Here is a 27521-nt window from a genome sequence, read left to right as displayed (position 1 = left end):
ATTTATAAAAAAATATATGGTATGATGCTACAAGCTTGGCACACCTGTATTTGTGGAGTTTCTCCCATTATTCTCTGCAGATCCTCTCAAGCTCTGTTCGGTTGGATGGCAATTGTCACTGTACAACCATTTTCAGGTCTCCAGAGATGTTCGATCAGGTTCAAGTCCGAGCTCTGGCTGGGCCACTCAAGGACATTCAGAGAATTGTCCTGAAGCGACTCCTGCGTTGTCTTGGCTGTGTGCTTAGGGTTGTTGTCCTGTTGGAAGGTGAACCTTCACCCCAGTCAGGTCCTGAGAGCTCTGGAGCAGGTTTTCATCAAGGATCTCGCTGTACTTTACTCTGTTCATCTTTTCCTTATCCTGACTAGTCTCCCAGTCCCTGCCGCTGAAAAACATCCCCACAGCATGATGCAGCCACCACCATGCTTCACCGTAGGTATGGTGCCAGGTTTCGTCCAGACGTGACACTTGGCATTCAGGCCAAGGAGTTCAATCTTGGTTTCATAAAACCAGAGAATCTTGTTTCTCATGGTCTGAGTCCTTCAGGCAAACTCCAAGCAGGCTGTCATGTGTATTTTACTGATGAGTGGCTTCCATCTGGCCACCACCGTAAAGGCCTGACTGGTGGAGTGCTGCAGAGATGGTTGTCCTTCTGGAAGGTTCTCCAATCTCCACAAAGGAACTGGAGCGTTGGCAGAGTGATCAACAGGTTCTTGGTCACCTCCCTGACCAAGGCCCTTCTCCCCCAATTGCTCAGTTTGGCCGGGCGGCCAGCTCTAGGAAGAGTCTTGGTTGTTCCAAATATCTTACATTTAAGAATGATGAGGCCACTGTGTTCTTGGACCTTCAATGCTGCAGACATTTTTGGTACACTTCCCCCAGATCTGTGCCTCGACACAATCCTTTGCCCTCGTGGCTTGTTTTTTTTTCCGCTCTGACATGCACTGTCAACTGTGGGACCTTATATAGACAGGTGTGTGCCTTTCCAAATCATGTCCAATCAGTTCAATTTACCACAGGTGGACTCCAGTCAAGTCGTAGAAACAGCTCAAGGATGATCAATGGAAACAAGATGCACCTGAGCTCAATTTCGAGTCTCATAGCAAAGGGTCTGAATACTCATGTAAATAAGATATTTCAGCTTTGTCATTATGGGGTATTGTGTATAGATTAATGAGGGGGATTTTAGAATAAGGCTGTAACGTAGCACAATTTTGAAAAAGTCAAGGGGTCTGAATACTTTCGGAATGCACTGTAAATAGTTATTTATTGGCTGAAAATCTGAAGTTGATCGCCCCTTTCAATGAATGGGTTTTGTCGGCAAAATGTTAAACCCCTTCGATTGAATTTTGGAATAGTCCATTACAAAAGCAGCGCAACATGCGCGCCGAAGTTTGACGTTATGCAAGCTGAATCAATATCAACAATGGCGGCTCGTTTTAAAACAGGTCGGGCGACAGCTTTTCCATTTGAGTATTTCCCTCATAACCAGTAGTTAGGAAGTAGCCTAATGATAGATGTGCCGTGATTATTTTATTGAAGTACTAACCTTATATTTGTTCTGGACAGGTCGAGGATCGAAGCGCAAGGCAAACAACAAAGCAGAGACTGAGGAGGAGACTTTGGTCATCGAACGAAAGAGGGGTAAAAGAGTGGGGGAAACGGAGACTGCTACAGAGGGCCAGAGGGTGGTCATTGAACACTGGTGAGTATTGGGATATCCACAGCCACCCCCTAAAGAATATTACCACTTTTAGGACAACACACACATTAATTTAGGTAAAATAATTGAGTCGGAGTTCCATATTCACATAACCTTATTCCCATAACCAAACAATTGCATTTCTATCGGTACCATCTGGATAATCTCAATATACAGGAAAGGAACAGACCACTTTTAAGTCTTTGACAAATTGCCTCTGAAAATAAAAACTTGTAATAGTGAGTTGCGACTGTCATTCTGCAGTAAGAGCTGATACGTGTACAGACGGTGTGCTGAGGGGGTGCGAGATGCCCTCCTGGCTGCCCGCCCAGACCTCGTTGTGGTTCTGAACCCCCAGAAACCCCGCAAGAAAAGCCTGGAGGTCACACTTGTGGAGGGAGGGAAAGGTGTGTTCCTCCAGGTCATGTTATGAACAATTCTACTCTCATGGGGCCTGTTTCCGGGTGTCCGGGAATACAGAGCATATTGTTTATCTTTGGCATGACACAGAGGCAACCAGAAGCTGTCCTTTATTTTGTATAAATCATTCTTCTTTCCTTCCTGTAGAGGTGTGCCTCTGGACAGGCATAAAGCTAGGCCCACCTGCCAGGCTGAAGTTCCCTGAGCCTGCCATTGTGGTTGCAGCCCTGGAGGAGGCACTGAAAAACGAATAGAGATCCAGTGAAGGTCTGTATTTTGGACTGCCCTGATTTGTATATTATTCAACCTTTATTTAACGAGGCAAGTCAGTTGAGAACATTCTTATTTACAATGATGGCCTACTGATAGTTAGATGGCTTTACATAACTCAACTATTGTGAGAATGACCACCTTTCCCAAATATTTTTTGTGAACAATAATCTTAGTTTCTACTTTATTTATTCTTGTGGTTTCCAGCTGTTCCTCTAGGTTTTGGAAACTGGACGCAGAATGATGGGGACTGACCAACGGGGTTGCTCCCCAGTCTGTCCTCTGATGACCCAAGCGTCAAGCTCCTCTGGCCTGGATACACGGTGACATCTAGTGGTATCTCTCTGAAGTGCATCACATTTCCTCTATTAGGTTATTGTACAGTGGTGGTTCACAAAATATTTTCAGTATACTGTCAGTGTATTCCCTGAGTATCACCTTAAAAATAATATCTGTCCATAATAATGACCACACTGTGACAAAAACTGGCTTGATACACACGCATTGAGTTGGCTTGTTTACCCTGGGGGTTTACTCTTTAACCGTTTGGGAAACGCTGGATAACAATATATTTGCTGCTGTTGCTGAGTATTCACTGGTTAAGTCTAATGTGTTTTAATATTTTTTTCTATGGAGAATAACACTGTTTCTATACTCTTCTTCTGTGTCATTCTTTGTTTAGAAAAGTATGGAATATGTGCATAAAGTTGTGCCTGTCAAAATAAATGCGCTACATTTTAAACCAACCTGATTTCATACTTTGTTGAAATTCAACCAATATTTTCAATTTTATGAGTTAACTACCGAAATGCAAACGCTAATTAGTTCTTTATAAAACATGACGTCATATTTGTGCGACTAGTATCAATCGTCTGTCGTGGTAGAAAGTTTGAACACTTAGGACGAACTATAACGTCCCCATTTCTAAGTAAGTAACAAGTGTAGTAAGGCGGTCACATATACTAATAACTACTTAGATATTTGTTTTCAGCAGGTTATCGCCGGTACCATTCTAACCAGGCATTGTCAGATAGCTAGCCTACACGCTAACATTAGCTAGCTAATTGAACTGCATCTATCTAGCTTTGAGCACTCGAGTATTGTTTACTTTTCGCATGATATTGGAGTTTGTACCTAACGTTAGCTTTTTCAAGTTACTATAAAAAGGTAGAAAGAAACACTCCTCTTGATTAACGCATTTGTAGCTTCTCAACATGTATGATAAGTGCTGAATAATGATTGGATTGGCACAGTGCCCTCCAGCCATGGCCTATAACCGAGCCTTCTACATTATATATACAAGTATGTGGACACCCCTTCAAATGAGTGGATTCGGCTATTTCAGCCACACCCTTTGCTGACAGGTGTATAAAATCGAGAACAAGCATGCAATCTCCAATGGACAACATAGGCAGTAGAATGTCCTTAAGGAAGAGCTCTGTGACATTCAACATGGCACCATCATAGGATGCCACCTTTCCAACAAGTCAGTCAAATTTCTGCCCTGTGAGAGCTACCCCGGTCAACTGTAAGCTCTGTTAATTTGAACTGGAAATGTTTAAGAGCAATAACGGCTCAGCCGCGAAGTGGTAGGCCACACAAGCTCACAGAACGGGAACGCCAAGTGCAGACGCGTGTAGCACGTAAAAACCCTCAGTTGCAGCACTCACTACCAAGTAACAAACTGCCTTTGGAAGCAACGTCAGCACAATAATTGTTCATCGGGAGCATCATGAAATTGGTTTTTCATGGCCAAGCAGCATAGCTTCGGCTGGAGTGGTGTAAAGCTCGCCGCCATTGGACTCTGGAGCAGTGGAACCGTGTTCTCTGGAGTGATGAATCACGCTTCACCATCTGGCAGTCAACGGACGATTCTGGGTTTGGTGATTGCCAGGTGAACGCTACCTGCCCGAATGCTTAGTGCCAACTGTAAAGTTTGGTGGAGGAGGTCTGGGGATGATCTGGGGCTGTTTTTCATGGTTCGGGCCCCTTAGTTTCAGTGAAGATAAATGTTAACGCTACAGCATACAATGCTGTACAAAGCATACCTTCTAGACGATTCTGTGCTTCCAACTTTGTGGAAACAGTTTGGGAAAGGCCCTTATTTCAGCATGACAATGTCCCCATGCACAAAGTGAGGTCCATACAGAAATGGTTTGTAGAGGTCGTTGTGGAAGAACTTGACTGGCCTGCACAGAGCCCTGACCTCAACCCCATCAAACACCTTTCGGATGAATTGGAACACCGACTACGAGCCAGACCTAATCGCCCAACCTCAGTGCCTGACCTCACTAATGCTTTTGTGGGTGAATGGAAGCAAGTCCCCACAGCAATGTTCCAACATCTAGTGTAGAGCCTTCCCAGAAGAGTGGAGGCTGTTATAGCAACAAAGGGGGGACCAACTCCATATTAATGCCCATGATTTTGGAATGAGATGTTTGACAAGCAGGTGTCCACATACAACTGGTCATGTAGTGTTTTTGTAAATAAAGCACTCTGCCCTATGCTTGTCCTATCAAAGGTCATTCCAGGGATGTTCATATCCTGTGTCATGACTTATGAGAGACCACCACTGAAATCTGACATTGCAGCATCTAATAATCAGTCACCTAAATCCTGTCCAGAGTGAGCTTAGTACATGGCAGAGATGAAACAGACATGTCGGTGAGGTATTAAATGTTGTTCAGGCTAAATCTGACCTTTGTCTGTACAGCAATGGTGACTGAGGGCCCAGAGAAGACTGGTGAGGAGGGAGTGGTGGCTGGTGGCGGGGGGACGAGGTTTGACCTGGAGAAGGAGACTGAGCTGCGGTTCGAGGTGGAGGCCGGGGAGAAGGTGCAACTGGAGCTGCTCACAGGATTGGCGGAGGTCTTTGGCTCTGAGCTCAACCGCAACAAGAAGTACACGTTTGGACCAGGTTCCAAGATTGCTGTGTTTACCTGGCAGGGCTGTAGTGTTTCTCTCTCGGGGAAGACAGAGGTGAGAGGCTGTCGAGGAGTAACAGATGGATGAGAGGAATAGAGAGGGATATGTGTTTGTTTGAAGCAGCTGTTATTGTTATCTGTAACTGCTAGGAGAGACATGCAGAAATGTGTAAATCTCTCTCTCCCAGGTGGCGTACATATCAAAGGACACACCCATGCTGCTCTACCTGAACGCACACACTGCATTGGAACAGATGAGACGACAGGCGGAGAGAGACAACGAGAGGGGACCACGGGTCAGTGTTCATCTGTGTGTGTATGTGTCTATTTTTGTCTGAGTGAAGTGGACTTAGGTCAGTGTTTGTGTGTGAGAGAAGTGGACTTGGGTTAGTGTGTGAGAAGTGGACCTTGGTCAGAGACACTGTACGCTCTCTTGTGTAAAAGTTGCTTCAACGTTGTGCCCCAGGTAATGGTGGTGGGGCCTACAGATGTGGGGAAGTCAACGGTGTGCAGGCTGTTGCTGAACTACGCTGTCAGGCTGGGCAGGAGGCCCACACTGGTGGAGCTGGATGTGGGCCAGAGTGGGGTGAGATCAACAAAGCAACTACATCAGCACCAATGACTATGCACAGAGAATAGTATATAGGCAGATTAATCTTTTGTGTTTGTGGATGGTGGTGTAGATACAATATATTGCTACTGTTGCCTCTACTATCACTGCCATTATGCTAATAAGGATAATTACATATAGTGATTGTATTGACTGGCAGTGTCTAAGGTTAGTAATGTTGATGACCATGATGCATTCCTGTCAGGTGTCAGTCCCGGGCACAATGTCAGCACTGTGTATTGAGCGTCCGGCTGACGTGGAGGAGGGGTACTCCGTACAGGCTCCGCTGGTCTACCACTTTGGTTCCACCACTCCAGGAACCAACATCAAACTCTACAACAAGGTGAAAGATGAGACAGATAACCTAATACCCTAACCATAGAGGTTATAAACTCAGCAAAAAAAGAAACGTCCCTTTTTCAGGACTCCAAAGATAATTCGTAACAATCCAAATAACTTCACAGATCTTCATTGTAAAGGGTTTAAACACTGTTCCCCATGCTTGTTCAATAAACCATGAACAATTAATGAACATGCACCTGTGGAACGGTCGTTAAGACACTAACAGCTTACAGACGGTAGGCAATTAAGCTCATAGTTATGAAAACTTAGGACACTAAAGAGGCCTTTCTACTGACTCTGAAAAACACCAAAAGAAAGATGCCCAGGGTCGCTGCTCATCTGCATTAATGTGCCTTTGGCATGCTGCAAGGAGGCATAAGGACTGTAGATGTGGCCAGTGCAATAAATTGCCATGTCCGTACTGTGAGACGCCTAAGACGGCGCTACAAGGAGACAGGACGGACAGCTGACCAACCTCGCAGTGTCAGACCACGTGTAACAACACCTGCACAGGATCGGTACATCCGAACATCACACCTGCGGAACAGGTTCAGGATGACAACAACTGCCCGAGTTACACCAGGAACGCACAATCCCTCCATCAGTGCTCAGACTGTCTGCAATAGGCTGAGAGAGGCTGGTTTGAGGGCTTGTAGGCCTGTTGTAAGGTAGGTCCTCACCAGACATCACCGGCAACAACGTCGCCTATTTGCACAAACCCACCGTCGCTGGACCAGACGGGACTGGCAAAAAGTGCTCTTCACTGATGAGTCGTGGTTTTGTCTCACCAGGAGTGATGGTCGCATTTGTGTTTATCATCGAAGGAATGCGCGTTACACCGGGGCCTGTACTCTGGAGCGGGATCGAGGTGGAGGGTCCGTCATGGTCTGGGGCGGTGTGTCACAGCATCATCGGACTGAGCGTGTTGTCATTGCAGGTAATCTCAACGCTGTGCATTACAGGGAATACATCCTCCTCCCTCATGTGGTACCCTTCAGGGCGGCAGGTAGCCTAGTGGTTAGAGCGTGGACTTGTAGCCGAAAGGTTGCAAGATCGAATCCCCGAGCTGACAAGGTAAAAATCTGTTGTCTGTGTGTGATCGTTCTGTGTGTGATTTCCTGCAAGACAGGAATGTCAGTGTTCTGCCATGGCCAGCCAAGAGCCCAGATCTCAATCCCATTGAGCACGTCTGAGAGCTGTTAGATCGGAGGGTGAGGGCTAGGGCCATTCCCCCCAGAAATGTTTGGGAACTTGCAGGTGCCTTGGTGGAAAAGTGGGGTAACAGCTCACAGCTAGAACTAGAATCTGGTGCAGTCCATGAGGAGTAGATGCACTGCAGTACTTAATGCAGCTGGTGGCCACACCAGATACTGACTGTTACTTTTGATTTTGACCCCCCCTTTGTTCAGGGACACATGATTCAGTTTCTGTTAGTCAGATGTCTGTGGAACTTGTTCAGTTTATGTCTCAGTTGTTGAATCTTGTTATGTTCATACAAATATTTACACATCTTAAGTTTCCTGAAAATAAACGCAGTTGACAGTGAGAGGACGTTTCTTTTTTTGCTGAGTTTATTAATCCATAACTTTGTGGTTGACATTTTGCCTGGCGTATAATCTCTCTCGCCCCTCCCCATTTCTACCTTTCTCTCACTCCCCCTCCATTTCGCTCCATCTCTCTCTCCCACTCTCCCTCCTAGTTGACGTCGTGTCTGGCCGAAGTGTTCTCCCAGCGCTGTGAGGAAAACAGGAAGGCCAGTGTGGGCGGCTGCATCATCAACACCTGTGGCTGGGTGAAGGGTTCTGGCTACCAGGCCCTGGTCCACTGTGCCTCAGCCTTCCAGGTGGATGTGGTTCTGGTGCTGGACCAGGAGAGGCTTTACAACGAGTTGAAGCGGGACCTACCGCACTTCGTCCGAGTTGTGCTGCTACCCAAATCCGGAGGGGTCGTGGAGCGCTCCAAAGACTGCCGGCGTGAATCTCGGGACGAGAAGATCCGGGAGTACTTCTACGGTTTTCGCAGTGCCTTGTTCTTCCCTCACGCTTTCGACGTGCGCTTTTCTGATGTGCGCATCTACAAAATCGGAGCGCCTTCCATCCCGGACTCATGCCTGCCGCTTGGCATGTCGCAGGACGACACCCAGCTGAAGCTAGTCCCTGTGACGCCCGGTCGTGACCTCACACACCACGTGCTGAGCGTAAGCTGTGCCGATGAGGGGGAGGAGGGAGCTGGAGGGGTGCGCAGGGGTGTGCTGGAGAGCCCGGTGTGTGGGTTCATTGTGGTGACTAACGTAGACACACAGGCACAGGTGATGACCGTGCTCTCGCCCGCCCCCAGACCCCTCCCCAGACACACACTGCTCATCATGGACATTCGCTTCATCGACCTCAAATAGAGGAGGAGAGAGGGAGAAGACAGAGAAATGCTGAATGGCTGAAATCCCTGATGGCTTTGTCAAGAGGAGTTTAATTTCATTGGCACTGTGTTTGGGGCAGCAGAGCAGTATAACTGGTGAGTGTTTTTCTATATGGTCTCTCAAGAGTTGTTTTCCACACGAGACTGTTTGGTTATGAATGTTTTTTTATTGTGATTTTAATAAAATGTTCCTCTGTTGCATCTTATTTTGCCTCTGTGGTGTGTAGCTACATACATTCACTCCAGCATTGTTTTAGATTGAACCTGGGTACCAATCTTAGCTAACATTCCATTCCTTGTACTCTGTACCATATTCCAAAGACTGGTCTTCCTTCAACCCTCAAATATATTCTATCATTAATTTAATTATCCAGGTCCTCAATGAGGCCCTTCAAGGATGAAGATTGAGAAAGCATCAGAGTACATTGATACTTTTATCTCTAATCCCTTATATTTTTAGGCCCTTAATCATTAGATTTTGAAGCTAACAATTCAATGACCATAATAAATAGGTATGGTGTCAGAGGGCAACCTTGTTTTACGCCTCTTGACAATTCAACGTTCTCAGCGAAGTAACCGTTATTTATTGTTTTACATAAAGGATTGTTGTACATGACTTTGACCCATTTTATGAGAGATTCTCCAAAGTTGAAAAAAATCCAGCCACTTAACAGATTCTAGATGTATATCACTATATCAAATGCTTTCTCAAAATCTGATTATTATAAAGATTATACCTGGTTTTCCTACATTCTCATAGTTTTCCATTATTTCTAGTAGTTGTCTTGATTAATTTTAAGAATTCAATTTTATAGTGATGAATAATGTCAGGGCAGATGTTTTTTATTCTATGAGCAATACATTTTACCAATATTTTTGCATCACAACATTGAAGGGTGAGGGGCAATGTTCCCTCAAATTTCTTTTGGCACTGACCAAATTTCAGGTCTACTGACTACAAACTTGAACATTGGGGAAATGTTGTGCAACTTCAAGTGCACGTTTACTGTGAACACTGAGGCTGTACCCGCTTTAAAAGTTACAGTTTCAGACAGTGGTCATGTAGGCTACTGTGACTATTTGATCATAATGTAGGCCTACCAGAGTGACCAACCATCAAACACAATAGAGAAAATGTGTTCATAACATTTTGACATGGAAATAGCTGTTCTATCATTCAGCCTACAGTAGAAGCTAATGTGTGGTATTCAATGTAGGCCTACATTCCATGACACAACATGCAGGGCTTGACATGAATCTGTTTATAAACAGGGGCCTCCATTTTTTTTAAGAGACTGGGTCTTTGTATCACCCACCCTAGCTACTGCTTTAGTAGGAAAGAGATCAGTCTCTATTTTTGTGTGTGTGACAGTATGCCATTTAAATACCAGTAATTAAAACATGGTAGTAATGGATCTTTCAGTAGTTCATAAAAAGTTTGATACAGTGTCTACAGAAAGTATTCACACCCCCTTGATTTTTTCCCACATTTTGTTGTGTACAACCTGAATTTAAAATGTATTAAATTGAGATTTTGTGTCGCTGGCCTACACACAATGCCCCATTATGTCAAAGTGGAATTATGTTTTTAGAAATGTTTACAAATTAATTACAAATGAAAATATGAAATGTCTTGAGTCAATAATCAACCCCTTTGTTATGGCAAGCCTAAATAAGTTCACGAGTAAGATGTGCTTAACAAGTAATACATTATATGGACTCACTCCGTGTGCAATAATAGTGTTTAACATTTAAAAAATGTATGACTACTTCATATCTGTACCCCAAACATACAATTATCTGTAAGGTCCCTCAGTCGAGAAGTGCATTTCAAACACAGATTCAACCACAAAGACCATGGAGGTTTTCCAATGCCTCGCAAAGAAGTACCCCCGCACATTGACTCGGTACCGGTACCCTTTGTATATAGCTTTGTTATTGTTATGTAAATTTATTTTGTTTTTTGATTGATTCCATTTTTTTCTCACTTAATTAAGTAAATATTTTATTGAACTGCATTGTTGGTTAAGGGCTTGTAAGTAAGCATTTCACGGTAAGGTATTCGGCGCATGTGACATATAATTTGATTTGATATGCACATATTGGTAGATGGGAGAAAAAAAAGCACACCTTGAATATCCGTTTGAGCATGGTGAAATCATTCATTTCACTTTGGACAGTCCCTACAAAGATACACGTGTCCTTCCTAACTCAGGGATTTCACCATGAGGCCAATTGTGACTTTAAAACAGTTACTGAGTTTTAATGGCTGTGATAAGAGAAGACTGAGGATGGATCAAGAACATTGTAGTTACTCCACATACTGCAATTCCAATCACAAAATACAACAACTTGTGTGGTTAACAGCTTCTAATTCTATTTTCTAGGCTCCACACGTTGCCAAAATATTAATGTTATTTCCAACAACCAATGAGCAAATCCGTCGGAAATCAGGATGCATAGCTAGATATTAAACGTTGAAAGGCCAGTCTCTTTCGCAAATGACAGGAGTGGAATGATAGCTATACAGCCTGGTACTCAGACGTGATGTGCCTCTGTTGCAAAACTGTAACCTGCTTCAGATAACGGGACCACTATCCCGAGCGACCTCTGGCATGTTGAAAGCTTTCAAAATATGTCTGTAATCCCCGCCCAAGGCCACACCGACTCCACAGATAGAACAAGGAGCGCAGACTCACCGGGAATGACGCTAATCTCAATCACTGATTGGACAAATGTCCCAAATTAATGGAGTGAGGGCAGTTCCGGGATTCCAACATTGGCCTAGCATACTAGCAATTAGCCTCGGGACCGAAACGCACCCTTAAGTACTTGAAAACATCAGCCCTGGACGTCAGGTATGGCTTGTTTGGTGAACTGCTTTGTCCAATAATATCTAAGTAGCTCATTTAACTGACAGTTTATAGTTGTACTGTCTCAAGCGGTGATCAAACAAACTTACCCTGCCTTGGCTAACGTTAGCTAGCTAACGTTAGTCCATTGGATTTTTTGCAGTTTCACAACGGCTCTCAATGCGTTGTATTAGCCTCTTGTCATTTTGTCACATTTGCAGGTTAGGACAAGTACAATATCTTGATAGCGTAGGTAGCTAGTTACCTAGCATACCCGGCCGAGTCCAACGTTAGCTAGCTGTGTTTAACATTGATGGAACATGTAATCGAACAGATTTGATAGAAGAGAGGTACTGTCTGACAGACTCGACGTCACTCACAGTCCGTATGTTTGGAAATTTGATTATGGTCAGGTGTACGGCAATGCTGAAAAAGATGGCTTACTAGCTAACGTGACAATGGCATGACACTGGCTGGAGTAGAGGCAGGGTACTGTGAACGGGGAGATTTCAGGATTAACAGGCAATGAAGTAGGGGAGATTTACTGTGTGTGTGTTGCATAAAGATTATTAGTCGTCTGCTAATTGAGTGGGGCACATACACTCGTTCATCAACCTCCAGCAGCCTTTCACAGATACAGTCTGTGTAGAGAAGGCTAGGGCTGTTCTGGTGCTAATATGGGCGCTGTTCACTTAGAAATACAAAATCTGTATATAATATATTCAATGTCAGGTGTTGATTGTATCGGTATGTACCTTTGCACCTCTGTCATAGGGGGTGTAGAGTTTTTCGCTAACTAGCTGGGTTGTTTAAGATTGATACTCAGGTTCCATTATATAGTCCAGCGAATAAGAACAAAATATACTCAATCGTGCATTTTATGATACAATTAGTGAACTTGTTACACATACTAAATACCTTAAGTAAAACTTTAAAGATTGGAGGCAGTCTGGGAAGCCTATCATTCAACCAGGGGGACCATTTTAAAACCTGTTGGGGATGGGGGCGCTGTTTAGACTATTTATGCTAATGTGGCTAATTTTTTAAACGGCTTCCCACAAAATCCTTGATCGTACAATATGCATATTATTATTATTATTGGATAGAAAACAGTCTATAGTTTCTATAGGAGTTGAAATTTTGTCTCTAAGTGGAACAGAGCCCATTCTACAGCAATTTCCCTGACATGGAGTCAGATTTGAGAAACGTTGGCCACTTTTCTGAAGTCATTTAAACGGGCACTGTCGTTGCTATGACTATACGGACACTTCTTACGTCTTCCCCTGGATGCCTTTACGTGATGACGATTCCAACGGGCTCGATTGCTCGTTCACAGGCCCTACAAATGAAAAAAACCTTTAGCTAGCAAGTCTTTTCTTGCTGCGTAACGCGCGTGGAAGACACCGACCCTCTCCTGTTCCAAGCATTAGTTTAGCCTGTTATATTTCTCCGGTCATCTTTTCACTCGTTATAGGAGTTACAAACATCACAAAGTAGTTAATTTAAAGCGTTTTATAGCAATTTATATCCGTTTAGTGCGATTTTGGGACATTTATTTTTGCAACGATGTGAAAAGTTGGTCACGCTTTTCAGTTCATCCCGAACGTAGTTGACATTTCCACATGGCAAGAGGACAGCTTTCCACCAAAAGACGATTTCTCCCAAGAAAGGATCCTTTGCCCAAGATACTGATGGAAGAACAGCTCAAGGTAGGACATTTTTATTATGATAAATCGTGTTTCTGTCGAAACATTTTAGTGGCTTAGGACGCCATGTTTTTTGACGTAGCTTCGCTTGGCGCAAACTGTATTGAAAAGTAAGGATAAATTAAAAAATGTAATAACGCAATTGTATTAAGAATTAAATTGTCTATCAATCCCTGTCCACCCTATATTTTTTAGTCACGTTTATGAGTATTTATGTATAAGAGTAGATCACTGTCTAAGTGGCGCAAGGACGTTTTCTTTACCAGCTTGTCTACATTTCACATTGTCTAACCATGATTTTGGTGGCTAAATATAAACATTTTCGATCAAACTGTATATGCATGTTGTAATGTGATGTTACAGGAGTGTCATCGGAAGAATTCTGAGAAGGTTAGTGAAAAAATTAATATCTTTTGGCGATGTTGACTTTTATCGCTCACTTTGGCTAGAATCAATGCTGGGCTGCTAATTGCTATGTGCTAAGCTAATATAACGATTTATTGTGTTTTCGCTGTAAGACACTTAGAAAATCTGAAATATTGTCTGTATTCACAGGATCTGTGTCTTTCGATTCGTGTATGCTGTGTATTTTTACGAAATGTTTGATGATTAGTAGTTAGGTAAACACGTTGCTCATTGTAATTATTCTAGTCCATTTGTGATGGTGGGTGCAATTGTAAACTATGCCATCTACCTGAAATATGCACTTTTTTCTAACAAAACCTATCCCATACCATAAATATGTTATCAGACTGTCATCTAATGAGTTTTTTTGTTGGTTAGGGGCTATAAATATCTTAGTTTAGCCGAATTGGTGATGGCTACTGGTGTTGGTGGACAAATAAAAGATGGTGGAATATGCTAATGTGTTTTTAGGTAATAGATGTACATCTTTACATATTGTGTCTTCCCTGTAAAACATTTTAAAAATCGGAAATGTTGACTGGATTCATAAGATCTGTGTCTTTCATTAGCTGTATTGGACTTTAATGTGTGAAAGTTAAATATTTTAAAAAAATATTTTTTTTGAATTTCGCGGCACTGGTTTTTCAGTGGGGGGGGGGGGGGAGTGCCGCTAGCGGCACGCTGATCCTAGACAGGTTAATAAAATGTCTGCTGTGCAAGAGGGGTCACTGCAGTACCTGGTTCGAATCTAGGCTGCATCACATCTGGCCGTGATTGGGAGTCCAATCACGGACAGTGACTACATGAAAAAATGTTTGACTTTGATTTCACACACAGCTAGAGCATGTCAAAATAAGTACTTTTGGCTATAGTGCCATCACAGATTTTGTCCATTACCTCCCTGATAGCCATTTCTATTATGGCTGCCAACCAGCTGTATGTGGCCATATTGGACTAGATTCACTTGGCCATATCTCCTTAATTAATTGGTGCATACAGCCTCGTTGCAAACCAGGGAAGTTTCATTGAGCTGAATTGAGCTAAAGAGGAGTCGGAACACTGTGTAAATCAGTGATGCCTTGCAACACGTCAAGCCAATCAAATGTATTTTATTTGTCACATGCTTCGTAAACAGGTGTAGACTAACAGTGAAATGTTTACTTACAGGTCCTTTTCCAACAATGCAGAGTTAAAGATATAATAGAAAGTGACACGAGGAATAAATCACCTTTGGCAGCGATTACAGCCTTGTACCGAAGCCACTCCTGCGTTGTCTTGGCTGTGTGCTTAGGATTGTAGTCCTGTTGGAAGGTGAACATTTGCCTCCAGTCTGAGGTTCTCGGCACTCTGGAGCAGGTTTTCATCAAGGATCTCTCTGTACTTTGCTCTGTTCATCTTTCCCTCGATCCTGACTAGTCTCCCAGTCCCTGCCGCTGAAATGCATCCACACAGCATGATGCTGCCACCACCATGCTTCACCGTAGGGATGGTGCCAGGCTTCCTCCAGACGTGACGCTTGACATTCAGGGCGAAGAGTTCAATCTTGGTTTCATCAGACCAGAGAATCTTGTTTCTCATGGTCTGAGAGTCTTTTAGGTGCCTTTTGGCAAACTCCAAGCAGGCTGTCGAGTCTTTTACTGAGGAGTGGCTTCCGTCTAGCCACTACCGTAAAGGCCTGACTGGTGGAGTGCTGCAGAGATGGTTGTCCTTCTGGAGGGTTCTCCCATCTCCAGAGGAACTCTGGAGCTCTGTCAGAGTGACCATCGGGTTCTTGGTCACCTCCCTGACCAAGGTCCTTCTCCCCCGATTGCTCAATTTGGCCGGATGGCCAGCTCTAGGAAGAGTCTTGATGGTTAAAAACTACTTCCATTTAAGAATGACGGCGGCCACTTTGTTCTTGGGGACCTTTAATGCTGCAGACATTTTTTTTTTTTTTGTACCCTTCCCCAGATTTGTGCAGCCTCACAATCTTGTCTCGGAGCTCTATGGAAAATTCCTTCGACCTTATGGCTTGGTTTGCTCTGATATGCACTGTCAACTGTGGGACCTTATCTAGACAAGTGTGTGCCTTTCCAAATCATGTCCAATCAATTGATTTTACCACAGGTGGACTCCAACCAAGTTGTAGAAACAGCTCAAGGATGATCAATGGGAACAGGATGCACCTGAGCTCAATTTCAAGTCTCATAGCAAAGGGTCTGAATACTTATGTTACGGTATTTCTGGTTTTTATTTTTAATACATTTGCAAAAAATTATATACCTGTTTTCTTTTCGTTATTATGGGGTACTGTGTGTAGATTAAGGATTTTTTATTTATTGAATCCATTTTAGAATAAGACTGTAATGTAACAAAGTGAAGGTGCACTGAATGTACTTATAGGTAGGGTAGGGGTAAACTCACTAGGCAACAGGATAGATGGACAGTAGCAGCAGTGTAATGTGGTCAGTGAGTTTGTGTGGCATCAGTATGCATGTGTGTTCGTGTATATGTGTGTTCAGCAGAGAGACGTGTAACCCATTTTAACAAAATGCTTTTTAGACCTTTCAGCCTTCACACAAAGTAAAAGTCTAAATAACTTATCACGGCAACTGGTTTGATACATTCACTTCTGAAGGTACGTTCAGTAATCTTGCTCTCATTTGTCATCCTGAGGGTCCCAGAGATAAAATGTAGCATAGTTTTGTTTGATAAAATCTATTTTTATATTCAAATGTAGGAACTGGGTTCTACAGTTTGAACCCCTGCTGTCTCTTGCCCCTGCTGTCTCTTGCTCCACACCCATCCCGCCCGGCCATCTAGATGTGTGAAAGTTAGTGTATAAGCTAATGATCAGTCATATATGACATTCCTGGGAGTGTTAGCCTACATTTTGTATTACCATATACTTTTTGTGTGTCCTATATAGTTATTTACTTAAATGTATCAATTGACCAATTCGGCACATTTGTGCAGACTCGATACAAAATACTGTGCAGTATTGCAATGCTTCACTGGATCAATATGAAACTTTGCACATACACAGCTGCTGTCTAGTGGCCAAAATCTAAATTGCGCCTAAACTGCAATATTATATTTTGGCCTTTCTCTTGCATTTCAAAGATGAAACATCTATCAGAGATAATGTGTTATATTCCCCTACATTAATTTCACATTTCCACAAACTTCAAATTGTTTCCTTTCAAATGGTATCAAGAATATGCATATCCTTGCTTCAGGTCCTGAGTTACAGGCAGTTCGATTTGGGTACGTCATTTTAGGCGAAAATTGCACAAAAAAAGTGTTCGATCCTTAAGTGACACATGTATGCATTGCATGCACGTGACCAATAGTGCCTGACCTATAGCATATCATAATCGCATCAATAAATTGGTTATAACACACTCTGAACACGTGACAGCAAAATGGATGCAGAGAACGTGACCAATAAACCCGAAACGGGGGAATGTTTACTAGCTCAGGAGTTAAAGGGGAAGTCGGATGTTTGGAATAAATTTGACTAGTTATGGAAAATATTGGAGATAAAGAAAAAGGAGCAAGTGTTGTGTGCCATGATTACAAAGTCATTTTTCTGACTGTTTGGAATAATGTAAACATCACTAAATAAATTATAAGCTACCAGAGAGTCTTATGTACTTTTGTAAAGCCTTTATTACAGCAAAGACTAAACAGTCACATTCATTTGTGAATGCAATTTCCGAAATGGAACAGTTTATTTATTGTTTACGCTAATTATTCAAGGGTCGCTTTATTTATTTTATTTTTATTTCACCTTTTATTTAACCAGGTAGGCAAATTGAGAACACGTTCTCATTTACAATTGCGACCTGGCCAAGATAAAGCAAAGCAGTTCGACACATACAACAACACATAGTTACACATGGAGTAAAACAAACATACAGTCAATAATACAGTGAAAATAAGTCTATATACAATATGAGCAAGTGAGGTGAGATAAGGGAGGTGAAGGCAACCAAAATATATATATATATAAATAAAAAAATATATAAAAAGGCCATGGTGGCGAAGTAAATACAATATAGCAAGTAAAAAAAATAACACTGGAATGGTTGGTTTGCAGTGGAAGAAGGTGCAAAGTAGAGATAGAAATAATGGGGTGCAAAGGAGCAAAATAAATAAATACAGTAGGTAAAGAGGTAGTTGTTTGGGCTAAATTATAGATGGGCTATGTACAGGTGCAGTAATCTGAGCTGTTCTGACAGCTGGTGCTTAAAGCTAGTGAGGGAGATAAGTGTTTCAGAGATTTTTGTAGTTCGTTCCAGTCATTGGCAGCAGAGAACTGGAAGGAGAGGCGGCCAAAGGAAGAATTGGTTTTGGGGGTGACCAGAGAGATATACCTGCTGGAGCGCGTGCTACGGGTGGGCGTTGCTATGGTGACCAGCGAGCTGAGATAAGGGGGGACTTTACCTAGCAGGGTCTTGTAGATGACCTGGAGCCAGTGGGTTTGGCGACGAGTGTGAAGCGAGGGCCAGCCAACGAGAGCGTACAGGTCACAGTGGTGGGTAGTATATGGGGCTTTGGTGACAAAACGGATGGCACTGTGATAGACTGCATCCAATTTATTGAGTAGGGTTTTGGAGGCTATTTTGTAAATGACATCACCGAAGTCGAGGATTGGTAGGATGGTCAGTTTTACAAGGGTATGTTTGGCAGCATGAGTGAAGGATGCTTTGTTGCGGAATAGGAAGCCGATTCTAGATTTTTAACTTTGGATTGGAGATGCTTGATGTGAGTCTGGAAGGAGAGTTTACAGTCTAACCAGACACCTAGGTATTTGTAGTTGTCCACATTCTAAGTCAGAGCCGTCCAGAGTAGTGATGCTGGACAGGCGGGCAGGTGCAGGCAGCGATCGGTTGAAGAGCATGCATTTAGTTTTACTTGTATTTAAGAGCAATTGGAGGCCACGGAAGGAGAGTTGTATGGCATTGAAGCTCGCCTGGAGGGTTGTTAACACAGTGTCAAGAGAAGGGCCAGAAGTATACAGAATAGTGTCGTCTGCGTAGGGGTGGATCAGAGACTCACCAGCAGCAAGAGCGACATCATTGATGTATACAGAGAAGAGAGTCGGTCCAAGAATTGAACCCTGTGGCACCCCCATAGAGACTGCCAGAGGTCCGGACAACAGACCCTCCGATTTGACACACTGAACTCGATCAGAGAAGTAGTTGGTGAACCAGGCGAGGCAATCATTAGAGAAACCAAGGCTGTCGAGTCTGCCGATGAGGATGTGGTGATTGACAGAGTCAAAAGCCTTGGCCAGGTCAATGAATATGGCTGCACAGTACTGTTTCCTATCGATAGCGGTTAAGATATCGTTTATGACCTTGAGCGTGGCTGAGGTGCACCCATGACCAGCTCTGAAACCAGATTGCATAGCGGAGAAGGTATGGTGGGATTCGAGATGGTCGGTAATCTGTTTGTTGACTTGGCTTTCGAAGACCTTAGAAAGGCAGGGTAGGATAGATATAGGTCTGTAGCAGTTTGGGTCTAGAGTGTCTCCCCCTTTGAAGAGTGGGATAACCGCAGCTGCTTTCCAATCTTTGGGAATCTCAGACGACACGAAAGAGAGGTTGAAAAGGCTGGTAATAGGGGTGGCAACAATTTCAGCAGATAGTTTTAGAAAGAAAGGGTCCAGATTATCTAGCCCGGCTGATTTGTAAGGGTCCAGATTTTGCAGCTCTTTCAGAACATCAGCTGACTGTATTTGGGAGAAAGAGAAATGGGGAAGGCTTGGGCGAGTAGCAGAGGGGAGGGCAGTGCTGTTGACCGGGGTAGGGGTAGCCAGGTGGAAAGCATGGCCAGCCGTAGAAAAATGCTTATTGAAATTCTCAATTATAATGGATTTGTCGGTGGTGACAGTATTTCCTATCTTCAGTGCAGTTGGAAGCTGGGAGGAGGTGTTCTTATTCTCCATGGACTTTACAGTGTCCCAGAACTTTTTTGAGTTTGTGTTGCAGGAAGCAAATTTCTGCTTGAAAAAGCTAGCCTTGGCTTTTCTAACTGCCTGTGTATACTGGTTTCTAGCTTCCCTGAAAAGTTGCATATCACGGGGGCTGTTCGATGCTAATGCAGAACGCCATAGGATGTTTTTCTGTTGGTTAAGGGCAGTCAGGTCAGGAGAGAACCAAGGGCTATATCTGTTCCTGGTTCTAAATTTCTTGAATGGGGCATGCTTATTCAAGATGGTGAGGAAGGCATTTAAAAAAAAATATCCAGGCATCCTCTACTGACGGGATGAGATCAATATCCTTCCAGGATACCTCGGCCAGGTCGATTAGAAAGGCCTGCTCGCTGAAGTGTTTCAGGGAGCGTTTGACAGTGATGAGTGGAGGTCGTTTGATCGCTGACCCATTACGGATACAGGCAATGAGGCAGTGATCGCTGAGATCTTGGTTGAAAACAGCAGAGGTGTATTTGGAGGGCAAGTTGGTTAGGATGATGTCTATGAGGGTACCCGTGTTTACGGAATTGGGGTGATACCTGGTAGGTTCATTGATAATTTGTGTGAGATTGAGGGCATCAAGCTTAGATTGTAGGATGGCTGGGGTGTTAATCATGTTCCAATTTAGGTCGCCTAGCAGCACAAGCTCTGAAGATAGATGGGGGGCAATCAGTTCACATATGGTGTCCAGAGCACAGCTGGGGGCAGAGGGTGGTCTATAGCAGGCGGCAACAGTGAGAGACTTGTTTTTAGAGAGGTGGATTTTTAAAAGTAGGAGTTCAAATTGTTTCGGAACAGACCTGGATAGTAAAACAGAACTCTGCAGGCAATCCTTGCAGTAGATTGCAACACCGCCCCCTTTGGCCGTTCTATCTTGTCTGAAAATCTTGTAGTTTGGGATGAAAATGTCAGAATTTTTGGTGGTCTTCCTAACCCAGGATTCAGACACGGCTAAAACATCTGGGTTGGCAGAGTGTGCTAAAGCAGTGAACAAAACAAACTTAGGGAGGAGGCTTCTAATGTTAACATGCATGAAACCAAGGCTATTACGGTTACAGAAGTCATCAAAAGAGAGCGCCTGGGGAATAGGAGTGGAGCTAGGTACTGCAGGGCCTGGATTCACCTCTACATCACCAGAGGAACAGAGGAGGAGTAGGATAAGGGTACGGCTAAAAGCTATGAGAATTGGTCGTTTGGAACGTCTAGGACAGAGAGTAAAAGGAAGTTTCTGGGGGCGATAAAATAGCTTCAAGGAATAATGTACAGACAAACGTATGGTAGGATGTGAATACAGTGGAGGTAAACCTAGGTAATGGGTGATGATGAGAGAGATATAGTCTCTAGAAACATCATTGAAACCAGGTGATGTCATCGCATATGTGGGTGGTGGAACTGAGAGGTTGGATATATAGTGAGCAGGGCTAGAGGCTCTACAGTGAAATAAGCCAATAAACACTAACCAGGACAGCAATGGACAAGGCATATTTACATTAAGGAGAGGCATGCTTAATCGAGTGATCATAAGGGTCCAGTGAGTAGAGGTTGGTTGGGGGCACGGCGATCCAGACAGCTGGCCGGGTAGCTGGCTATCGGTAGCAAGATAACATAGGATGGAGGTCTGTATTTTTATTTTTTTTATTTTTTTTGTCACCTCGTTCGTTTCCTTCGGTAGATTAGTGGGGTTCCGTGTGGTAGAGGGGATCGATCCAATTGGCAAAATAGATATAGTGACCCAGGAAAAAGAAGAAAAAAAAATTGTCCGGTATATTTATTTAGATAGCAGCCGATAAGACAGCTAATAATTAGCAGATGGGTATTCAGAAACGTCGCAATGGAAAAGCCTGTTGAAACCACCTCGGACAATTACGTCGGCAGACCAGTCGTGATGGATCGGCGGGGCTCCGTGTCGGCAATAAAGGGTCCAGTCCAATTGGCAAAAGAGGTATTGTAGCCCAATAATTCGCTGGTAGGCCTCTTCGGCTAGCCGGCAGATGGGCCTAGCTCGAGGCTAGCTCAAGGCTAACTGGTGCTTGTTTCGGGACAGAGGTATTAGCCAGTAGTAGCCACCTGGTTGCAGCTAGCTAGCGACGATGATCCGGTGTAATTGTCCAGAGCTTGCGTCAGGAATCCGGTGATGTGGTAGAGAAAAAGCAGTCCTATATTCTCTGGGTTGATATCGCGCCTGCAGACTGGCAGGTATTTGCCCGAGCTGAAGCTGGCTGGTGTCCGAGTTAAGGGCGAAGACCGCAGCAGTGGCTAACTGACTACTAGCTAGTAGCTAGTTATCTGGCTAGCTTCTGATTGGGGTTACGGTTCTAAAGTATACAAAATAGCAGATCCGTACCACATTGGGTGAGGCGGGTTGCGGGAATGTATATTCAGTTCCAAGATGGAAAGTGAAATTAAAATATATACGAAATGTATACAAAAAATACGAGGACTATTTACGCGGGACAAGACGGGACAAGACAAGACAAACACACGTCCGACTGCTACGCCTTCTTGGTTTACAAAAATAACTTATGGGAGCAGCAAATGCTGAGTCTTAAGTTTTAACTTAGATCTTTGACACCTATTTTTTAACAAATGCTTGATTGCATTTCAAACGATGAATGACTCATGCTTTGTGATGACATGTACGGATGAATGATTGATTGATACAGTAGCCTATATAAGTATTGAAGTAAAGAGTGCAAACAACACTAAATAAATTATAAGTAAAAACAACATGCTGTGGCTAATTTCTGTATTATCAAATGAGGAGAGACAAACCTATCACACAAATCAAATTTATACTTAAACTGAATCTTTATTAGTGAGAACTTTGCAATAGCGATGGCTGGTCGACAAATCACGCTAAGATGATTAGTTGAGAGCCCCGAGACAAAAGTACAAAGATCTTTTATAGCCAAGATACACCCCTTTCAACCTACATGATGGGTCACAAGGTTAAGATTTGTATGAGAGATACCTGTAATACATAGCAGACAGTATCTGCTGTGTCAACAGTTTTTTCATTGAATAGAGACCAGTGTCTGGCCCTCCGACTCCAAACTGGAACCATCTCTCCCTGGTATGGTATAGAACAGATACATTAACTCATGCTCTTTAGGTTTTATCACCCAAAAGACATCGTAATACTGACAGAGGATATTTATCTCCCAGAGGCCCATCCTCAGTAGAACACACACACAATAGTTAACAAAATACTCTATTCTGTTGCATAAAACAACCATTTGATGCAATAAAAGTATTATAACATAATCTTGCAATTTTGCTCTCACAAACAACAAAAGTGTAAAGCCTTTACAGCATAGAAAAGATGGAAAAACAGCCGAATTTGTATAATTGTTTATCCGACATGTGGTTGTTGACGTTTAGTGCTGATGCTTAGTGTTTTATAAAGCCAGGATTTATAAACAGTTAGGCTATTGATTATAGACCTAATTAAGTTGGTTTCCTCTCTCCACTTTTCTTAGACAATTAAGACAAGTGCTGTTTTCTCTTCTCCTAACTCAGCTGCTGCCTCGGCCGCATTGTTCTCAACACCAATATGCTGGTTAACATTGCTATTATGCACATAGCAACATGAACTAGGCGCCAATTCAACAGCGCAGTGATTCGTTCAGAACGACCGCTATCCAAAGCGGGAGAAGGCGCATTTGTTACAAAATATTTTTATTAGTGTTGCACCATTGTTTTACGTAATATAACCATATACAATTTCAGTAGCACATGTCTTAATGATGGACTGTGCCATCCCCACTGCCTCCACAATGGATCAGTCCACTCAGACAGGCGCCAATCAGACTGGTGTCTTGTACACCATGAAATTCAAAAATAAATTGTTGCTACTGCTTGACTCGAGATCTCGGTCGACCAACAGCCTATCGACCAAACAATCAACTAGTTGACTAAATGGGGTCTGAATGGCAGCCATTTTATTAAAATGGCCATCCTGGTTGACTGACAGGCTCCCCAGACTGCCTCCAATCTTCGATGTTCCTTAAGCTATCTACTATAGTATTAGTTTACAGAGTTTGATAATTTTATCATAAAATGCAGTTTGTAGCCAGTTTGTAGTCCTAAAAAAACGGAAATGAAACCTCATGGGTGTGTTCGTTTTGTTCTATGAGATAATATCAGACAGTTAACATGACATGTATGAATTATGAAGCCTTTATGTGCTTATGCATCAACATTCGCAAAAAGTGATGATAGCTGATGAAGATTCTCATAGAACAAACTCCTACGCCTGTGTTTTGTAGGCTTTGGCCAACAAGCAATGGCGCAGTTAGCCTCCGTTAGGGCCTACAAAAACACGCCATTTACTATTGCTCTCTATTATTACCTAAGATCTGTTTTCAGTGTTCTAATGGAACAGGACTTTTCCCTCAGGTGTTACATGAGATCTGTGTGGATAGGAGGGCTCTGTTATGAATACCAGTGTGTGTGTGTGTGAGAGAGAAAGAGTGTGAGAGAGAGGTTGTGTTTGTGTGTAAGGAAGAAAGACACTTTTAGACACACCTTTTTCCTGGTTAGTCAGTGTTGTAAAATGAAAATGGAGTAGAGTTGACAAAATGGTCAGGTTTCAACACACAACCTGCCACTCCCTAGACATACACAATTCTGCTCTGGCTTGCAACAACTAGCTACAGTATGTAAAGAACATGTTATTGTCATACCTTGCACCACTACTATGTTTTTCATGGCTGCATTTGTGTTAGTTATGGTGTGAGGTTTGTGTGTGTGTAATTACTACTGGTTGAAGTTTGAGGTGTTGGTTAATGTTATTGATGTAATCTAGTAGTTGTGTAACATGCTCTCCATTTCATTCTGTTTCAGGCGGTGCCCTCTGATTGCCCTCTTAGACAACGACAGTGTGTGTGTGCAAAGAAATAAAGCGGGAGAGAAAGAAGAGGACCAGCAGTTGTCTGAGTGGCTTATTCTTCTTTCTGCGTGGCTCCATTTCAAAGGGATCATGGGAAAAGAGGCATGTTTACGGCAAAACCGTGGCGACACAGATTTAGGCTCTGTTTGGGATGAATTGATTTTACCTGCACTGTCACAAAGACTGACACAAACGGCTAGATAAACAGCTGATTGGTCCAGTTGACCCAACACGACTGATCTCATCGTTCTTTCATATTGACGGAGTACTGAAATGGTGGATACAACATTTTAAATGGCTTTTGTGTACAAGTTTTAATGTTTGAAAAAGCTGCAAGTGGACTTGGAATTTTGCTGGGCAGCTTTAAGACTGGCTTAAAGTTGAGATTTTTGTTTGTCTCAACCACTGCTGCCTCCGCAGGATATAGAGCCTTGAACTCTCCCCTTTGCAAGCATTCTGTCACACTTTTCTCTGTCCCACAAACACACATTTCAGTGCCTAGATACACCTTGTCTAAGACCAGAGTTCAGTCGATGGTCACTGCTCTGCTAGAGAACCCTGTTCTGCTGTTTCATAGGATGTCGTGTTACTACCTCCTAATTTCTGCCCCACATTTACCTTACAAGAATTTGTAAATGAACAACTGTTAACACTCAAGCACTGAGTAATAGCTGAGGAGTAATAGCTGAGGAGTAATAGCTGAGGAGTAATAGCTGAGGAGTAATAGCTGAGGAGTAATAGCTGAGGAGTAATAGCTGAGGAGTAATAGCAAGTTAGTGTTCGATGCCTGTGCAGGGTTGGTTTGTCTCACCAGGTCAGAAAGTGGTTGTTCAAGCAGGTCGTTGTGTGTGTCCTTGTGGGTCTTTGTTGCACTACACAGGAGACATTTTGTTGATGTATTTATATTGTTGAACCAAATAAGGTTACATGAAGCCATATAGAAATATTTCTAAAAGTCGCGATTATTTTTGTATCATAATGTAACGTTTTTAAGATGTGTAAAAGTTATATAGTCTAATATATACCTGCAAAGTTCTACACACACGTAAACAAAGGTGTAGACTTTATTATAAAATCATTATTTTAGTTTTTAAGTGGTTTTATTGGCTGAAGTGCAAATATCTGGCTAGCTTTCTCTTAAGATGTTTCTCCCAAACGGCTGCTTTGTGTAATATTACAAGTGCTGGTCCCTAAGATCCTTCCCTTCTACCATCATGCTCCCTTATCCCATACGGACACTGAGGTGTTCCCTCTGACCATTCCACCAACCTTCTCTTTAGATATACCCCTTCTACCTCTCTCTTTCCCTCCGATGCCGGGGTTTAGTAGTGGGGGGCTAGGGGGAGAAGTGGGTGGCCCCGCCTCTTCTCCCCGCCGGTTCCACCCCAGTCGCTATGTACCCGTCTCTGCGGCAACCACCTTCCTGGTCGCCTCCACCACACTCTTCTTCTGCTTCACGTGAGTAAGACGAACACACACACACACACACACATTAGATTCCATGTTATAGCTCTGTATCTCTCTCCCTTCCCCCCCATCCCTCTCTCCCTCCAGGTGTCCGTGGTTGTCAGAGCATGTCTCCTCCGTTGTTCCCATCTATAATGCTGTGGTCTTCCTCTTCACCCTCGCCAACTTCTGCATGGCCACCTTTATGGACCCAGGGGTCTTTCCCAGAGGTAAGGAGAGTGTTAAAGATAAATGACTTAGGTGTGAAGAAAGTGTTTCAGTGTGTACGGTGTGTGTGTTCACAGCGGAAGAGGATGAGGATAAAGAGGATGATTTCCGCGCTCCGCTCTATAAGACAGTGGATATCAAGGGCATTCAGGTCCGGATGAAGTGGTGTTCCAGCTGCCGCTTCTACAGACCGCCCCGCTGTTCACACTGCTCTGTGTGTGACAACTGTGTGGAGGTAAACACACACACACAGACCTGTACTTCTACAGACTGCCACCTAGCTCACACTACAGGTGGTATAACGGGTGACAACTGTGTTATAACACGTTGTCCGTGGCAACAATAGAAATATCAGAGAAACATCAGTTATTTGATAATTTAAAAAAATAAAATCTCTTGACTCTTTTGTGACCGTTTTGACCTGTGTGTGACTTGGCAGGACTTTGACCACCACTGCCCGTGGGTCAACAACTGTATTGGGCGCAGGAACTACCGTCACTTCTTCCTGTTCCTGTTGTCCCTGACGATCCACATCATGGGTGTGTTCGGCTTCGGCCTGCTCTACGTCCTCCACCACCAGCACCAGCTGGACAGGGTTCACTCCGCTGTCACGTATCCTTGTACACACACACACACACGCGCGCGCGCTAGTTGTTGCGCTGGTGTTGGTGTCCTTGACTGTGTGTTCCCAGTATGGCTACAATGTGTGTTGCTGGCCTCTTCTTCATCCCAGTAGCAGGTCTTACTGGTTTCCACATGGTACTGGTAGCTCGGGGTAGGACCACTAACGAGCAGGTACGTCTGTCTATCTGGGTGTGGGTTTTGGTGTGTTTTCCTCTGAGAGGGCTGACATGATCTAAAAATAGACCTTCTCTCTCACGCGCTCTCTCTCTAGGTCACAGGGAAGTTTAGGGGCGGCGTTAACCCTTTCACCAATGGCTGTCTGAGGAACATCTCACATGTGCTCTGTAGCGCTCAGGCTCCCAGGTTAGCGACCGTCTCTCCTTCATGCCTCCTCTTTTCCTCTGCTGTTGCAGCTTATGGTTGAACAAGACCCTCAGGGGTAAGGAACTCAGTATAGCCTCAGTGTTGTGGTGGTTAACTAAATATCTATATAATAATATTTCTACTGTGTAATGTAGTATAAAGTTGGTGTATGTTTCAGGGAAGTCATTGATGTGTGTTTTGCTGTCTCTGTCAGGTATGTGGGGCGGTGGCGGGGCAAACAGACAGCGGAGGTGCAGCCTCCCTTCCTCCGCCCTCCTCTCTCCGAGGCCCAGCTAGAAGCCAAAGTCCTGGACAACGGCATCCAGAACGACTGCCACAGCACCAGGGTACACACACACAC

At 43.6% G+C, this 27521-nt stretch overlaps 2 protein-coding genes and 1 pseudogene across 4 annotated transcripts in view; all 3 read left to right on the top strand.

Annotated features, from left to right (window-relative positions):
• Positions 1-1345: 1345 nt before the first annotated feature.
• On the top strand, positions 1346-3138 carry LOC129858110 (selenoprotein H-like; annotated as a pseudogene).
• A 92-nt stretch (positions 3139-3230) lies between these two features.
• LOC129858109 (polyribonucleotide 5'-hydroxyl-kinase Clp1-like) lies at positions 3231-8889 on the top strand. The gene is made up of 6 exons (XM_055927071.1): positions 3231-3320; positions 5106-5371; positions 5505-5612; positions 5783-5902; positions 6132-6269; positions 7968-8889. Exons 2-6 carry the CDS (start codon positions 5108-5110, stop codon positions 8661-8663), a joined length of 1326 nt encoding a protein of 441 aa, XP_055783046.1. The 5' UTR covers positions 3231-3320; positions 5106-5107; the 3' UTR covers positions 8664-8889.
• A 2349-nt stretch (positions 8890-11238) lies between these two features.
• LOC129858104 (palmitoyltransferase ZDHHC5-B-like) overlaps positions 11239-27521 on the top strand; it is a 21997-nt gene continuing 5714 nt past the window's right edge. For 2 of the 3 annotated variants that reach the window (XR_008759980.1, XM_055927066.1), the window contains exons 1-8: positions 11240-11541; positions 24454-25957; positions 26054-26175; positions 26251-26408; positions 26613-26785; positions 26866-26968; positions 27069-27160; positions 27375-27507. Coding sequence is in view for 1 of the 3 variants with exons in the window: in XM_055927066.1 (XP_055783041.1) it covers positions 25812-25957; positions 26054-26175; positions 26251-26408; positions 26613-26785; positions 26866-26968; positions 27069-27160; positions 27375-27507 (927 nt within the window). In the remaining 2 variants the exon portion in view is untranslated. Of the gene's footprint in view, positions 11542-24453; positions 25958-26053; positions 26176-26250; positions 26409-26612; positions 26786-26865; positions 26969-27068; positions 27161-27374; positions 27508-27521 lie in introns of all 3 variants that reach the window. The other variant, XR_008759981.1, reaches the window with a different exon arrangement.

This window comes from Salvelinus fontinalis, chromosome 6 (genome assembly GCF_029448725.1).
Source record: "Salvelinus fontinalis isolate EN_2023a chromosome 6, ASM2944872v1, whole genome shotgun sequence".
NCBI lineage: Eukaryota > Metazoa > Chordata > Actinopteri > Salmoniformes > Salmonidae > Salvelinus > Salvelinus fontinalis.
This window is presented reverse-complemented; position numbering and strand designations above follow the sequence as displayed.

What these genes read in the sequence shown, in the direction of transcription:
- LOC129858109 (XM_055927071.1), top strand. Translation starts at nt 5,108, where the DNA reads ATGGTGACTGAGGGCCCAGAGAAGACTGGTGAGGAGGGAGTGGTGGCT. An exon ending in CTCTCTCGGGGAAGACAGAG is followed by an intron (nt 5,372 to 5,504) that starts GTGAGAGGCTGT and finishes TCTCTCTCCCAG; the next exon opens with GTGGCGTACATATCAAAGGA. An exon ending in ACAACGAGAGGGGACCACGG is followed by an intron (nt 5,613 to 5,782) that starts GTCAGTGTTCAT and finishes GTTGTGCCCCAG; the next exon opens with GTAATGGTGGTGGGGCCTAC.